This window comes from Balaenoptera musculus, chromosome 18 (assembly GCF_009873245.2).
Source record: "Balaenoptera musculus isolate JJ_BM4_2016_0621 chromosome 18, mBalMus1.pri.v3, whole genome shotgun sequence".
In the NCBI taxonomy this organism is placed as follows: Eukaryota; Metazoa; Chordata; class Mammalia; order Artiodactyla; family Balaenopteridae; genus Balaenoptera; species Balaenoptera musculus.
In genome coordinates, this window is record NC_045802.1 from 16,070,589 (window position 1) to 16,086,327 (window position 15,739).

The 15,739-nt window shown below is 38.9% G+C and overlaps 1 protein-coding gene across 1 annotated transcript in view; it reads left to right on the top strand.

Moving 5' to 3' along the window:
• Positions 1-15,739, top strand: part of NEK5 (NIMA related kinase 5) — a 65,286-nt gene that overhangs the window by 45,451 nt on the left and 4,096 nt on the right. Inside the window, 4 exon segments of the mRNA XM_036831622.1 lie at positions 1,330-1,440; positions 2,516-2,653; positions 7,485-7,583; positions 9,961-10,072. Coding sequence (XP_036687517.1) covers positions 1,330-1,440; positions 2,516-2,653; positions 7,485-7,583; positions 9,961-10,072 — 460 coding nt within the window.

The window sequence follows — 15,739 nt, forward strand, 5'->3', positions numbered from 1 at the left end:
TAAAAAAATGAAGTTATATATCAGAAAATAAATGAAAGAAAATATAGGTATTTTTTTTGGCTAGGGAAGAATTAGCTATTCAAAATACATAGGAAAAAAATCACAGAATAAATTAGTAATAGATTCAGCTTTCACAATGAAAGCCTTTGGTAAAGAAAATATTATAATACTAGCCCCTAGAATTGTCATTTTCAGTAGTTTACCTAGGGAAAATAATCATAAATGTCAAAAAAATTAACTACAAATGAGTTCATTAAAGTGTTGTCTATAATAGTAAAAAATTCTAGCAATCTAAAAATCCAGCAAAAAAGAATTAGTTAAATTATAATATATCCATGAAACAGAATACCATGTTTGCTTTAAAATGGTGGTGTAGAACAATATTTAATAATACAGATATGGTATGTTGCTAATTGAAAAGAACAAGTTATAAAGGAGTGTGTAATATTTGGCCCATTTTTTGTTTCAAAACGAAGCAGAAACTATATGCAAGAAGGAAATTTTGAAATTTTAAGTCTCTGGAGAGTGGGATTGTGGTAATGTTTGTTTCCTTCTTCTTATCTGATCTCCAGATTTCCTATAATGAAACATACTAATAAATAAAGAAAATGATAACACAAGTTATTTTTTAAATTAAGGTAATGGAACAGTTGCATTTCCGTGGAACCTGACTAAAGTTCACGTAAATGCCTCAAGAATTTGTCCATTCATGCCGTTAATATTTCTTTAACGTTAAATATATTGGCTAGTCAGTCAAATGTTAATAATAAAAGTGAAACAATTTTAAACCTGTTTATAATTGCAGTCTTATAAGTTATGATCTATCTATGTCTTAGTCCATTCAGGCCACTGTAACAAAATACCGTAAACTGGGAGACTTATAAACAATATTTGTTTTGCACAGTTCTGGAGGCTGGAAAGTCCAAGATCATGATGCTGGTAGATTCAGGGTCTGGTGAGGGCCCGAGTCCATCTTTTTGCTGTGTCCTCACTTAGCGGAAAAGATGAGGGAGCTCTCTGAGGTCTGTTTCATAGGAGCATTAATCCTATTCATGAGGCTCCACCCTCATGACCTAATCACCTCCCCACAGCCCCTCCTCCTAATACCGTCACACTGGGCATTAAGTTTCAACATATGAATTCGGGGGGGCATGTAAACATTCGGTCCATAGCAATCTGTATTAGATTGAGGGTGGTGATTTCTCTGCTTTTGAAGGTACCAGCTGATGGACTCCAGGTTTCCTAAGAACTATTTCTTGCAGTTAGTCACACTTGGACTGCTTTGAGGTCAACGAGTTATTTCCTTACACCCAGGGTTGTTCATTCCAGATGCTGCCGCTGCAGAGGACAGGAGACAGTGGGATGCTGGGCCTCCTCAGACTCTGCTACAGATGATGGCCGCGGCCGACGTCACCTCCACCGGCTCCACTGTGCCTGAGGGTGAGGCTGACATCAGTGGCACAAATTGTCAGCAAGAGGAGAGCGAGGCCCCAAAGGCAGCTGTGTTCACCCCAAATGCTAGCGCTCACCCTGACTTGACAGTTCTCAGTTTTCAGTACAATCCCGATAGATTTGTATTAAATACCTTTCAAAGATATTGTTTTGGTCTCTCCCCTACCTCTGCGGAGACTTGCCTACTAATTATTCTAGACAATTGGCCACTGTAGCTATGAGAATGTAAAGGAAGAAAGATCCAGGTTCCCACCTTCCTCCCAAGGAGAGACAGGTGGCTTCATTTGCCTTCCCGTGCTAGCCTAATAACTCCCTTGCAGTTTCTTAGAGGGTCGTTTTTTCCTCAGTAACATCAGAACTGAAATATTAGCTGTCCCACAAGATTTAGAGAGTCAGTGCAAAGATATATATCAAATTGCTTTGTAAACCAACGTGCTATTTCCATGTTAGCAGTGTTTAGGATATGATGATATTTTCAACCTAAATTCCTTCATTTTCATTTGGGCTTCTGGCATAGTCTTTCCTTAGCAGAGAGTCCCAGCAATATCTGGGTGTGATCTTACAGGTGGTGGAGATTTTTATTGCCTATTTCCTATGTTCTTCTTGATAACATGGGGCTGGGGGAGAGCTAAAATTTATACCCATCTTATAAGTTGAAGTCTGTAAGTATATCACTGATATTAGTAATTAAAAGTGTGTGAATTGACCCATATTTATACTATTAGAAAATATATTGCATATCATCAAATTTACAAGAAAGGGCTTGCAAACATAATACAATTTAATCCATCCTAAGCCAATGAGACAGTAAGAGGGGAAACCTAATTTAAAATAAATAGAATAGGAATGTCAACATACCAAAACAGCCAGTTTACGGGGCAAAAAATGACTCTCCTGCCCAACAGTACATGATAATATTGTCGCTAAACTTTTCTGTATCTCAGCTTCCTTGCTAATAAAATGAGGGGTGGGATTAGGTTACCTCCAAGGATCTCACATTCTGTCATTTTATAAAAACTCAAATGAAGCATTTTTAGTTTCAATAATCCAGGCTCCTTTTCAGACGGCCGAGTGATTGTGATTGAAGGCATTCCAGAAAACAGGAAACAGTGGCGGCTTGAAACACCGGGAACTTTAATGAGTGTTTTGACAGCAGCACATCTAACAAGTAGCTCATTTTCTGCCAACGATGGAGAATTTGGTATGTAGTTTACTTTTAAGAACATAATCAGTCCCCTGTGGAATTTTGTCAGACGTGTAAATGCAGAATGGGGATAAAAATAGCGTGGAGAGAGAATTGGGAGGGTGTCTAAGCCTTTTCAGAAGCTGATTTGCTTTGTCCAAGCCTGTTCCAAATGCCATTAACAAAAGACTTGAACTTCAGAGAAAAGTAGGATATTTTCTGTAATGTGATGGGTTGACAAGTGATGAAATGTTAGGTAGGAAGGACCAGTGGCTTTGTATGTGATGAGATAGTGCTTGGTGCTGCCTCACAGAGTCCGTTTATTCTGACAGCTCTTCAGCAGAGTCAAATTACCATCCTGTGGGCCGTAAAATACATCTTAATACAGTTTTTTTGGCTTTGGGTTTTACTTGCCTCCAATGTTTAGCAAGATTATGCTGCTGTTGACTTTAAGGGGAACCAACCGTTACTTTCTAAAGTTCGAGGGAATTCCTATCACAGTGGGGATTTGGTCCTCCGCTGTGTGTGCAGGTGTAAACTGCTACGAGCAAAGCCATTTGGGGCAGGCAGGTATCAAACAAAGAACACCTGCGCAGGGGCGAGGTTTCAGGGCTGGGGTTGTGGAGAGGCAAGGCTGAGGCGGGGCGGAGGCCTGGTTAGAAACCTGATAGTGATGGAGGCGGATGCGTGCTTACAAAGTTAAAGAACAACACTGAGAATAATGCAAGAGTACCCGACTGTTTCTGAAGAGTGAGTCTGCCAGTTTGTGAAGCTCAAGAAAAGGGGAATCTCTGTGAAAGGTGAGTCTTCAAGAATGGACAGCATTTTATTGAGGAAAGAATATTTCAGGTGGGGAGAACTTGCAGATCCACAGGCCTGAGAGACGGAGAAAGACGGTATGATTAAAATCTAGGCGTCAGAGAAGGGACCAGAGTCCCTGAGTAGATGAAGTCCTTCGGTGTTATTACTTATCTCAGCTGCCACACTTAAAACTCAAGGCGGGGGTAGCAGTGCAGTGGGGAGAGAGAGAGAAAATGCATCCCTGCCTTCAGGGCTCTCTTTCAAGTACCTTCAAACCACAGACGGCAGTGTGATTGCATGTCTGCTCTCTCCCCTTCTATCCTGGGATAGAAACATCATCTGTAAGGATGGGGCTGGGGGCCGGTGGGGAAGAAGTTTTGGGCTGGTCTGGCTTGGCCTGGAGGCCAAGGGCTGGGGCCACAGACTGGGTAGCGGGGGGGGGGGGGCGCCCATCTTTCAGGACATTGCGAAGGTGACATACTGGTGGCTATGATGTGTCTTCTTGGGTTTGTTCCTGTGCTTCTTGGAGAGAGTCATAGAAAACTTCATTTGATCTTGCATACCAAATTAATTAATTCATGAACTTACTGCATTTTCGAATGGATGGCTTTACATTAGGCATATATGAGTAATTTAACAAGTGGGATTAAACATAGGAACTTGCCTCCAAGGGTAGCATTCAAAGCAAAATGTAGGTATTTTCTTTTGCAACCTGCTAAGGGTGCAGGCATCCCCTCCCACCCCAGCTGTGCTTTCTCTGCTCTTTCAGCCTCTAACTCTGTTGTTGGCCTCACCCCATCTTTCCTATCCCTGTAGCAAGCTTGACTTCCTGTCTCTGGTCATCTCTTCTTTCTTTACCTCTCCCTCTGCACCCCTGCCAGATAATCCTAAAAATCCTTTTAAATCCTGCACAAGATTCTCCCTTACCGTCAGGATAAAACCCAGACTCTGCAGACTCTAAGTGCCTTAAAGATCGGGTGGCCTTTCCCAGCACCAGAGCTGCTAGCACTTCTCCATCAGCAAATATTTCTCCCTCAGTTTAGAAAGGTGAGTCTTTCTGAAGACTCCTCCCTTTGCCAAAGTAATTCCTCCTGTAAGATTTCACTCTGATGCAACCTCCCGGCCATTTCTGATGTTTTATCAGCAGATACCCTTCCCTCCCTGCTTTTCGCTCTATTGCCGGACAGGGCTTTACAAAGGTGTCTGGAATATAGGAGATTCTTAATCAGTTAATAATTGGAATGAATGAGTGGAAGAGCCTGTAACTTGATTGACATGCTTCCCTTTAATCCAAAAAATTCTAATAAGCTTTCTGTAAATCCTCAGGTTTGTCTACGGTCTCTCTGTCTTTTCTCTGTTAGTTGCCTCTGACAATTTCACATTAATTCAGTCTCATACTCAAATTCGTTCACACTCAAATATTGGTTAAGTGCATGAAAGACATTTCCTTATTATGCTTATCATTTAAATTCAGGCCATAAAAAGATGCAGTAGCAATTTTATTTGAAATTTTAGTGATTGCTATGAAAAACCTGGATCTCAAACTACTGCCTGTGTACCACTGACAAGGAACCACTGATTTTTTTGTTTGTTTGTTTTTATAAATTTATTTATTTATTTTTGGCTGCATTGGGTCTTCGTTGCTGCACGTGGGCTTTCTCTAGTTGGCGGCGAGCGGGGGCTACGCTTTGTTGTGGTACGCGGGCTTCTCATTGCAGTGGCTTCTCTTGTTGTGGAGTATGGGCTCTAGGTGGGCAGGCTTCATCAGTAGTTGTAGCTCGCGGGCTCAGTAGTTGTGGCTCGTGGGCTCTAGAGCTCAGGCTCAGTAGTTGGGGCGCACGGGCCCAGCTGCTCCACGGTATGTGGGACCCTCCGGGACCAGGGCTCGAACCCATGTCCCCTGCATTGGCAGGCGGATTTTTAACCACTGCGACACCAGGGAAGCCTGGAACCACTGTTTTTTATTTTTGTTTTTGTTTTTTTGGGGATTGAAACACCTCCCTGCCATGGAAGCCCGAGTCTTAACACTGGACCATCAGGAAGTCCCCCAGGAACCACTGTTTTAAATGCCTGAGAAAACATCAGGGCACGTCTCCTTTGCATTCCTCTAAGTTTGGTTTCCCTGCTTAATATCCCACAAGACACTGTAATTCTCTGATCATAAAAGTGAAGTTCACTTTAGTTTCCTGTTTAATATCTTTCTTCCTCACTAGACTATAAGCTTCTGAGAGCTTTGTCTTGATTACCACCCCACTCGGCCTCTCCGTCCCTAGCGCCTGGTATAATGCCCAGAACTTAGTAAGTCACCATGTCTTTGTGAATGAAAATACAGCCATAGCACATTTTTACTATCACTTTATGTAAAGGCATGGGATTGCCAATATTTGTATTGCTATCAAATTGGATAAGGAAATTACAATGCTAATTATTCTTACAGCTCTATGGAGTCTTTGTAAAGACTTTCTGCATGTGTAAATTTTAATAACTTTGATTACAGGTGTAATAGACACAATTTATAAAGGCATTTAAGGATTCGTTGTCGTACATTTAAGCACAATTCATACATCGTTCGTCAGTCTTTAGCTTAAATATCCAACTCCTTGAAAATAAATTCCTTTGATGTTTCTAGCTCTAAATTCCATTTGAAAATGAGGGTTTGGGCTTTCCTGGAGGCGCAGTGGTTAAGAATCCACCTGCCAATGCAGGGGACACGGGTTTGAGCCCTGGTCCGGGAAGATCCCACATGCCGTGGAGCAACTAAGCCCGTGCACCACAACTACTGAGCCTGCACTCTAGAACTCGCGAGCCACAACTAGTGAGCCCTTGCGCCACAACTACTGAGCCCGCATGCCACAACTACTGAAGCCTGCCCACCTAGAGCCCGTGCTCCACAACAAGAGAAGCCACTGTAATGAGAAGCCCGTGCACTGCAACGAAGAGTAGCCCCAGCTCTCCGCCACTAGAGAAAGCCCGCGTGCAGCAACGAAGACCCAATGCAAAAAAAATAAATAAATAAAAATGAGGGTTTATCAAGTACATGTTTAATTTGTGCTAATTTTAAAAAGTTTGAAATAGCAAGATTTTACAAAATCCTTTTAAATGAATCTAACTAGTAAGAGTGACACTCTTTCAAAGAGAAGTATTTTTTTTACATGTGCATAATTAATTCAGGTCAGTAATTTTGTTTATAGTTTAACCACTCCAAGGGAATCCTTGGTGGGAAGGTAACCTCTATTTTTCTAGTGTAAGTTTTCAGGCCACATAGTTGCCTTGGTAACATCATAGTTGCACATCCTGATAACAGCTGATTTACATTTCTGTAGTTAGCCTTTCATTCTTTCTTCTATCCTGTTAAACAAAAAAAAGAGCCTCTCAAAATCGTCTTCCTAAGACAGGAAAATAAAAACTATCAGATTCCCACACCAGGAGGAATACTCTGGCTTGCTTTTAATTAGCCAGACTACCTCATAGATGAGATATATCAATCTATTTCATTTATTTAATGCACTCTAGGAAGTAACATGGGCTATGATTTGGGATGAAATATGTTGATTTAAATAGGTAAATGTAAGTGTGGTGAGATTTCTACTTGTGTGTACATGAGTAGTCATGTAACAGTTTACCCAAAAAAATAGAAAAATTAAAAAAGCCACACTTTGCTCTTAATTCCACCTTTGGAGGATAGTTCCTATTTTTAATCCCGCTTGCTAACAGAAGGTAGGGATTTTTTTTTTCCTGGAGACTAAAGTGAAATACTCTTTAGACACCTAGGAACCAGATGGTTGTACAGTTTGTGTGGGAAAGTTATGTTATGGTAGATTACAAACATGAGCACTGTCTTTCACTCTTCCCTGTATCCATGCCCTTTGCAGTATAACTTGCAGCTCCTCCATCATTAAATGTTTTTCTTCCCCTCTTCCCTTGAGTCTTGACTGGCCTTGTGATTTGCTTAGGCCAGTAGAATGCAGCGGAAGTGATGGTGTGGCAAATCTGAGTATTTAAGGAGCTTCTGCTCTTTCTTTTGGAATCCTGTCCATCTCTCAACTAGCTCCAGTTGCCCTGCTGGAAAATGAGGGACCGTGTGGAACAGAGAGACAAGCCATCCCAAGTGGAGCCATGCTAGACCAGCCAACCTCCAGGTGGCCAGGCAAGTGACTGCAGATGCCATGAGGGGCCCAGCTGAGACTGGAAGAGCCGACCAGCTGAGCCCAGCCCAAATCGCCCAACTACAGAATTGTGACCTATATAAATGGTTACTGTTTTAAGCCACTAAGTTATGTGGTGGTTTATTATTCTGGAAAGCTAACTATTGTAGAGCTACTTAGCAAAATTCCTAAAGTGGTAGTTGAAAGTAGGCTAGCTCTACATAATTTTAAAGCCAACTTAAGAAACCAGCATTTTTAATTCTCCGTGAATTCTTTTAGTTCTTTTGTGGATTCTTTTAAGAAAATCTGTCTCAACAATGTTCTTGATTGCACCAAGGTTGAAATTTTGTAGGGAAAAAACCAGACATCATTGACAAGCATATGAAAAGATGCTCAACATCATTAATCCTCAGTAAATTTAAATCAAAACCACAAAGAGCTGTCATCTCACACTCATTCGATGGCCACCATAAAAAACCCCAAAAAACAAAAACCCCAGAAAATAACAAGTATGTGGAATAATTGGAACCCTTATGCACCACTGGTAGAATTGTAAAATAGTGCAGCCATTATGGAAAATGGTATGGCAGTTCCTTAAAAAATTTAAAATAGAACTACCTGATCCAGCAATCCTTCTTCTGGGTATATATACAAAAAAATTGAAAACAAGATCTCAAAGAGATGTTTTTGCGCACCCATGTTCAATGTACCATTATTCACAATAGCTAAGATGTGGAAGCAACCTAAATGTTCATCAGTGGATGAATGGATAAAGAAAATGTGGTATATACATACAATAGATTATTATTCAGTGTTAAAAAAAGAAAGAAATCCTGTCACAAGCTATAACATGGATGAACCTTGAGGACATTATGCTAAGTGAAATAAGCCAGTCTTGAAAGAGAAATACTGCAAGATTCCACTTAGGTGAGGTATTTACAGGAGTCAAATTCTTAGAAAGTATAATGGTGATTTCCAGGGGCTGGGGGGAGGGGGATATAGGGAGTTGTTTTTCAATGGGAGTAGAGTTTCAGTCATGCAAGATGAAAAAGTTCTAGAGAGCTGCTGTACAACAATGTGCATATAGTTAACAATACTGTACTGTACACTTGGAAATTGTTAAGAGGGTGAATTTATGTTATTTTTTCTTTTACCACAAACAAACAAAAAACCTCAGACATCATTGACTCAAAAAGTAATTCAGAATTCCTTGATTGTCTCATGAATTGTTTTATTATGGCCTCTTTGAATTGGGATCCAAAAAAATTTGATTGATATGTTAAAAAAATAACAATTCAGAGGAGTAATACTGTGAATGTGAGGAATTTTAGTTATACCTTATCCAATTTTTTTCACTTATATTTTCACTTTTATGAATATACAAGAGTGATATAAGATTAAAAATGTATGCTTAGGGAGGACTAAAAGAGTTCTTATAGTAATTTATATTTATAAAATATAAATTCTAAGGGCTAAGAAAACATTGTGCCATTTTATTGGGAACATTTTCTTTGCTATTGGTGTATAAAATATGTGCATCTCATAATCATTGGAATCTTAGAGTTGTTGAGGGGATGCTGCTTTCTATAAAGAAATTAAGTATTGTACTATCTTCATTCTGATTTTTTTTCCCAAGAGAAAAAAAGTACATTTTTTAAAAAAATTTTAATTTTTAAAAGTCTGGCTTACCTCATTCTTTTTTTAATGTTTGCAAAGTATTTAATAGTATGTGGGCTTTATTTGAAATCACAAGAGTCAAGATTTTTTTTTTTTGGCTGTGCCGTGGGGCTTGCAGGGTCTTAGTTCCCCAACCAGAGATTGAACCCACACCCTTGGCAGTGAAGGCACGGAGTCCTAACCACTGGACGGCCAGGGAATTCCCAAAAAGTACATTTTAAATAACAACAATTAATTCACCCCCTCACCTCCTTCCTCCCCTCACCAAAAAAGATAAAGTTGTGGGTGTGTGCTTTGGGTTTTCTTTGCAGACATCAGTGATTAACCGTAACCATAAACTGAATACTGTGTATAAAAACAGCGAAGAATGAGGGTAGTGCAATAATGTTGGAAAGTCTTAAGTTTTTACAAGATTTTCTTAAATTTTCTATACAATCAAAGCATCTACTCCCAAAGTGGGATTATTTTGTCTCCTCATCTCTGATCCTTATTCCTCTTACTTCTTTCTCTTGTGTTGCCTACTACCTTCAGTACAATGCGGAATAGTTGGTGTCAGTTGTCACCTGTCTATTCTCTGTTTTAATGGAAATTATTCAAAGGTTTTACCATTGTGGTTGATGTTCAATATAGGATTTTTGGTATATGTCCCTCTCGAGATGTATAGGCTGGGATGCTTTAATCTCTCTTTCCGTCATTTAACAGTGGGACCATTAAAACAATGGCTTCCTAAAGAAGATGAGGGGAAGGTAGAAGTGGCCTCTGACATCGAAGTAGATGAAGAACAACCAGAACCAAGATCTGATGATGATGATACGTAAGTAGGTCATACCTAGATGCCTAAATGAAGCACGGGATGTAGTAAAAATGGTAAAAAGTTAAAGTGCTGTTGTTGAGGCATAGAATATAGCCTCAAAGACCCAGCTAAGGAGACCAAGTTTTCCTATATACATGGGTTTGTCTCTGGGTTCTCCATTCTTTTCCAGTGGCTTTGCTTTCCCTTTCTGCATCAGTGATATTGTCAGTTACTATGGCTTTATTGTACCTTTTGATACCTGGTATGGTTAGTCCTCACAACTTCCTCTAGTCTCCGTATCACTTTCTTCAAAATTATCTTTGCTGTTGCTTTTTACTCAACGTATACATCCTTGCATTCTCTTGTAAAGTGTCATGAAAAACTTTGTTGGGATTTTGATGAGAATGAGATTACATTTGTCGATTAATTTATGGGAATTCACATCTTTGTGACTGTAAGTCTTAACATCCATGAATATAGAATAGCTCTCCATCTATTTATGCCTTTTAAAATATTCTTCAGTATTTTTGTAGTTTTCTTCATGATATAGATACCACTTAACTTTTTTGTTGCTGTTGCCATTATTAATGGGGTCATTTTTCTCCTACTACATTTTGGCTACCGCTAGTGTATGGAACACTGTTGATGTTGTATCCTGTAACCTCACTGAACTCTCTTATTAGTTCTAAAATTTGGAGTCCTTTGAAGTTTAAAATTTTTATTATAATTTACTTTTTTTTTTTTTTTTTTAAAAAGCCTTGCTTTTTTTTTTTTTTAAATTAATTAATTGATTTATTTATTTTTGGCTGTGTTGGGTCTTTGTTTCTGTGTGAGGGCTTTCTCTAGCTGCGGCAAGCGGGGGCCACCCCTCATCGCGGTGCGCGGGCCTCTCACCGTCGTGGCCTCTCTTATTGCAGAGCACAGACTCCAGACGCACAGGCTCAGTAACTGTGGCTCACGGGCCCAGTTGCTCCGTAGCATGTGGGATCTTCCCAGACCAGGGCTCGAACCCGTGTCCCCTGCATTAGCAGGCAGACTCTCAACCGCTGCGCCACCAGGGAAGCCCTATAATTTACTTTTAAAATAGGTAATATATTCACATGGTTCCAAATTCAAAAGGTACATTCTTTTCATAGTCTTTCTGCTATCTCATTACCTCTGCCACACAATTCCCCTCCCCAGAGTCAACCAATCCAATCTGCTTCTTGTGCATACTTCTCCTGAGGAATTCCATTAAAATGTAAGCAAATCTGTATATCTTGGTATGTGTATATTCCTTTTCTTTTTTATGGAAACAGTTTCATAATGTAGGTACTATCTCACAACTTCCTTTTATCACTTAACAGTGTATCTTGAGTACCTATCATAATATACAAACAGTAGTATATAGCGAGTTTAAATTCCCAGAGCAGCAAAGTGTTGTGTCAAAGAGTATGTACGTTTGTAATTGGATAGTGTCAAATTGCCCTTCACAGAGGCTACACCTATGAACACTTCCACTGACAGGGTATGGAAGTGCCTGTTTCTTTGTACATTTCCTTGCTCAGTGTGTTACCAAACTTAGATCATTGCACAGTTGATAGATTTTAAAATGACATTTCAGGTTTGTTTTAATTAGCATTTCTTTTATGAGTAAGGTTGCCTTTCCATATGCTTAAGATCGATCTTTATTTCATCCTTTGGGAATCAGTTTTATTTATAGCCTTAGTCATTTAAAAAATTTAGGCTATTAACATTGTGTTGATTTGGGGAACTTTTTGTATTTTAGGGAAATTAGTCTTTTAGCTGTAATATGTTTCAAGAATATTTTCCCCAGTTTTTTGTTTGCTTTTTGATTGTATTTATAGTGACTTGTGCCATGAGGAAATTTCTTACTTTTGTCTACTTAGATTTATCAATTATTTAATAAAAAAATGATACCAGAACTTTTTTAGTACTTTTATGATTTAATTTTCTATTTAGTTAAATATATTGTTCATCTTGAATTTTACTTGTACTGCAAAGTGTGGCTCCAACTTAATTTTTTCCCCAAATAACTCCTTACTTATTCCAACACCATTTATTGAAAATCTTTATTTTTGATACCAATCTGAAGTGCCACTTTTACGATATACAACATTTTTATGTGTATTTGTATCCAATTCCTATTCTTTCTAGTCTAATTACTGTATTATAAACATGTTTATAATATGTTTTATCGTTTGGGGGGGCTTTCCTTTTTCATAATTTTCCTGTCTAGTCTTGTTTGTTTTTCCATGGGAACATTAGAATCAACCTGTCTAGCAAATAAAGGAGGGAGGGAGGGAGGAAGGAGGGAGGGATGGAAGAAGGAAGGAAGGAAGGAAGGAAGGGAGGGAGGGAGGGAGGAAGGAAGGGAGGGGAGAATTTTCTCAGCCTTCTTCCTTTTTCTCCTGGTCTCTATTATTGCTGATGCGAAATCTGCTATCATCTAATTGTTTTTCCTTTATAGATGTGCTAACTCTCTCCCTAGTACTTTCATAACTTACTTTTTCTTCTTTCATTTTTATGTTTTGCTATGATATCTCTAAGTCTGGATTTATCTTTTATCCTCCTTGGTTCACTTTCTTCTGAGAACTCATGACTTTCTTTAGTTCTGGAAATTTTTTACCTATTATTTCTCCAAATGTTGCTTTTCTTATTCCCTCCATTTTGGCTCTCCAATTAGATAGATTCTAGAGCTTCTCAATCTGTCCCCAATAACACCTAGTTGTACTTTCATATTTAAAAAAAAATATTTATTTATTTAGGCTGCACCGGTTCTTAACTGTGGCATGCAGACTCTTAGTTGCGGCATGTATGCAGGATCTAGTTCCCCGACCTGTGGCCCCCCTGCCTTGGGAGCGTGGAGTCTTGCCCACTGAACCACCAGGGAAGTCCCCTTTCATATTTTTTATTCTTTGTTTCAATCTAGGTGAATTCTTGAATACTGTTTTCCAATTCTCTCTGGGTATCATCTATTAGGTTTTTAACTTAAATGATTACACATTTCCTAATATTTATAATTATTTGTTCTTATATTTATATGTTCTTGTTTCATTCTTGCATAATTGTTTCCCATAATTTAAAAACATTTTAAAATGGATGTTGTGCTTTAATTTCTCTTGTTGAGCATACTTACTTTAAGGGCTTTATCAAAATCCTCTGTCGATGCCAATTATAAACAATCTATAATAAAGAATAGAAGAGAGTTTTATTCAAGAAAAACTGAGAACTATAGACCAGGAGTGTAGACTCCACCACGGAAGAAGAAAGCCCTCTGGAGAAGCATGGTTTTCAGTACAGTTTTATATCTTGTCAGAACAAAGAACAAACATCAAACATGACAGGGGTACATTCCTTCAACGTTTCAAAAGAGACAGATTAGCACATACACAGTGAGTCAGCATGACCTTGGTGTCTGGGAAGGGACCCTCATCTTTGAAGGAGTATTAGCATTCGTGTCATAGGAACAGGGATCATTTATCCCTATCTTCAGAGTGGACACTTTTTTTTAAAATTTATTTTTGGCTGCGTTGGGTCTTTGTTGCTGCGCGCGGGTTTTCTCTAGTTGCAGCGAGGGGGGCTACTCTTTGTTGTGGTGCGCGGGCTTCTCATTGCGGTGGCTTCTCTTGTTGCGGAGCACGGGCTGTAGGCGCGCGGGCTTCAGTAGTTGTGGCTCCCGGGTTCTAGAGCACAGGCTCAGTAGTTGTGGTGCACGGGCTTAATTGCTTCACGGCATGTGGGATCTTCCCGGACCAGGGTTCGAACCTGTGTCCCCTGCACTGACAGGCAGATTCTTAACCTCTTTGCCACCAGGGAAGCTCCCAGAGTGGACACTCTTTAATGATTAAAGCAGATGTACGAGTGTGTTTGACTGGCCATAAGACAGGCTGTTCCAGGTCCCATAAAGTATAGGCCAAATCATGTATAAGCCAGAATGACTTCCCTGTACCCCAATATGTGAAAATTTCTTCCAATGCCTCCATAAAAATAATTTCATCTCAAGTTAGTTCATGGTCCAACTTAAAAAAAATTTTTTTGTTGCCCACCTTTCTTACCATTAGATTTATTCTTGTGTTTTGGAATTTTAGTTTGCAGGCTCATTTTGTTTTGGAGGTTCTTTTGTATTTTGTGGGTTTCTTTGGTTTTGTTTTTAAAATTTTCTTCCCTCCTTTCCTATCTCTTGGCATCTCCTACATATCTGACAGGTTTTTGCTTTCTTCATTGGGTTCCCCTCCATTCTTCCTAAATGGAACCCTTGAAGAGCTGCTCTTCAGTGCAAGGGTGGTCTACGAAAAAAGCTCAGCAATGTGGCTTGTCTGTCTTGGCTCAATCTCTGGGAGAAAAATACTTCCTGAGAAATTTATAACCATGGATTTGCCTTCACTCAGATTTGGAGTTTGAATTTACAATACTTGGATGGTCTAGAAACATGTACATTGAAAACTTAACATTAAAATTCGCAGTAAGAGATTGTAATACTCTGGGATCTCTAGAAGAAATACATATAAAACACTCTGGAGAGATACAGCCTCAATCCAGGTTACAGTGAATTTCTCACTAAAGCACTGCTGAAGATGAGCTCACAACTAAAGATTAAATCCACTATGAGAGACAGCAAACACAACAAATAGCTAAATTAGGTCATAAACAACTTCAGATAATATTATGAGTATTTAATATTTGTACAATAATTACTATTGTATATTTAAAATTATTTCATTAAAATAAGAAAACATGAGAAAAAAGCAGGTCTATCAAAAAAGAACAGGAAGATTTGATAATCAACAATAGAACTTCTGAACGTGAAAAAAATCTTCCAATAGAAATTAAAATTCAGCAGTTTAAAAACAGGATAGAGTTAATGAAGGAATTAGTAACTAGAAGATAGATCTGAGGGGAAAAATATGATCGAAAATGTGAAAGAAGTGTTAAGAGGCATGAAGGTGCAATGTATATCTAAAAGGAATTCCAGAAGAAGAGAATAAATGAAAAGCAATATTCAAAGCAATTATAGCTGTGAACTTTTTGTAATTATTGAAAGCCACGAATCATGGTATCTGGGAAATAAAAGAATAATCAAGCTGTATGGAAATATGTTAATATAAATGTTTCAGACATTACATGAAATTTCTAAAAATCTTATATTTGGGCTTCCCTGGTGGCGCAGTGGTTGAGAATCTGCCTGCTAATGCAGGGGACACGAGTTCGAGCCCTGGTCTGGGAAGATCCCACATGCTGCAGAACAGCTGGGCCCGTGAGCCACAATTACTGAGCCTGCGTGTCTGGAGCCTGTGCTCCGCAACAAGAGAGGCCGCGATAGTGAGAGGCCCGCGCACAGCGATGAAGAGTGGCTCCCACTTGCCACAACTAGAGAAAGCCCTCGCACAGAAACGAAGACCCAACATAGCCATAAATTAAAAATAAAAAAATAAATAAAAAAATAAAAATTAAAAAAAAAAAAAATCTTATATTTGTATTTGTATGGAAATATGTATGGAAATATGTTAATATAAATGTTTCAGACATTAAAAAAAAAAAAAGAATAATCAAGCAGGATCAATGAAAAGAAATTCACACGGACATATTATTAAGTTGTAGAGGAATGGAGACAAAGGCAATATTTTGTGTAAGCACATACCTGAGTAATGGCAGCTTAACACATGGGAGCTATAATTACTGGTCCAC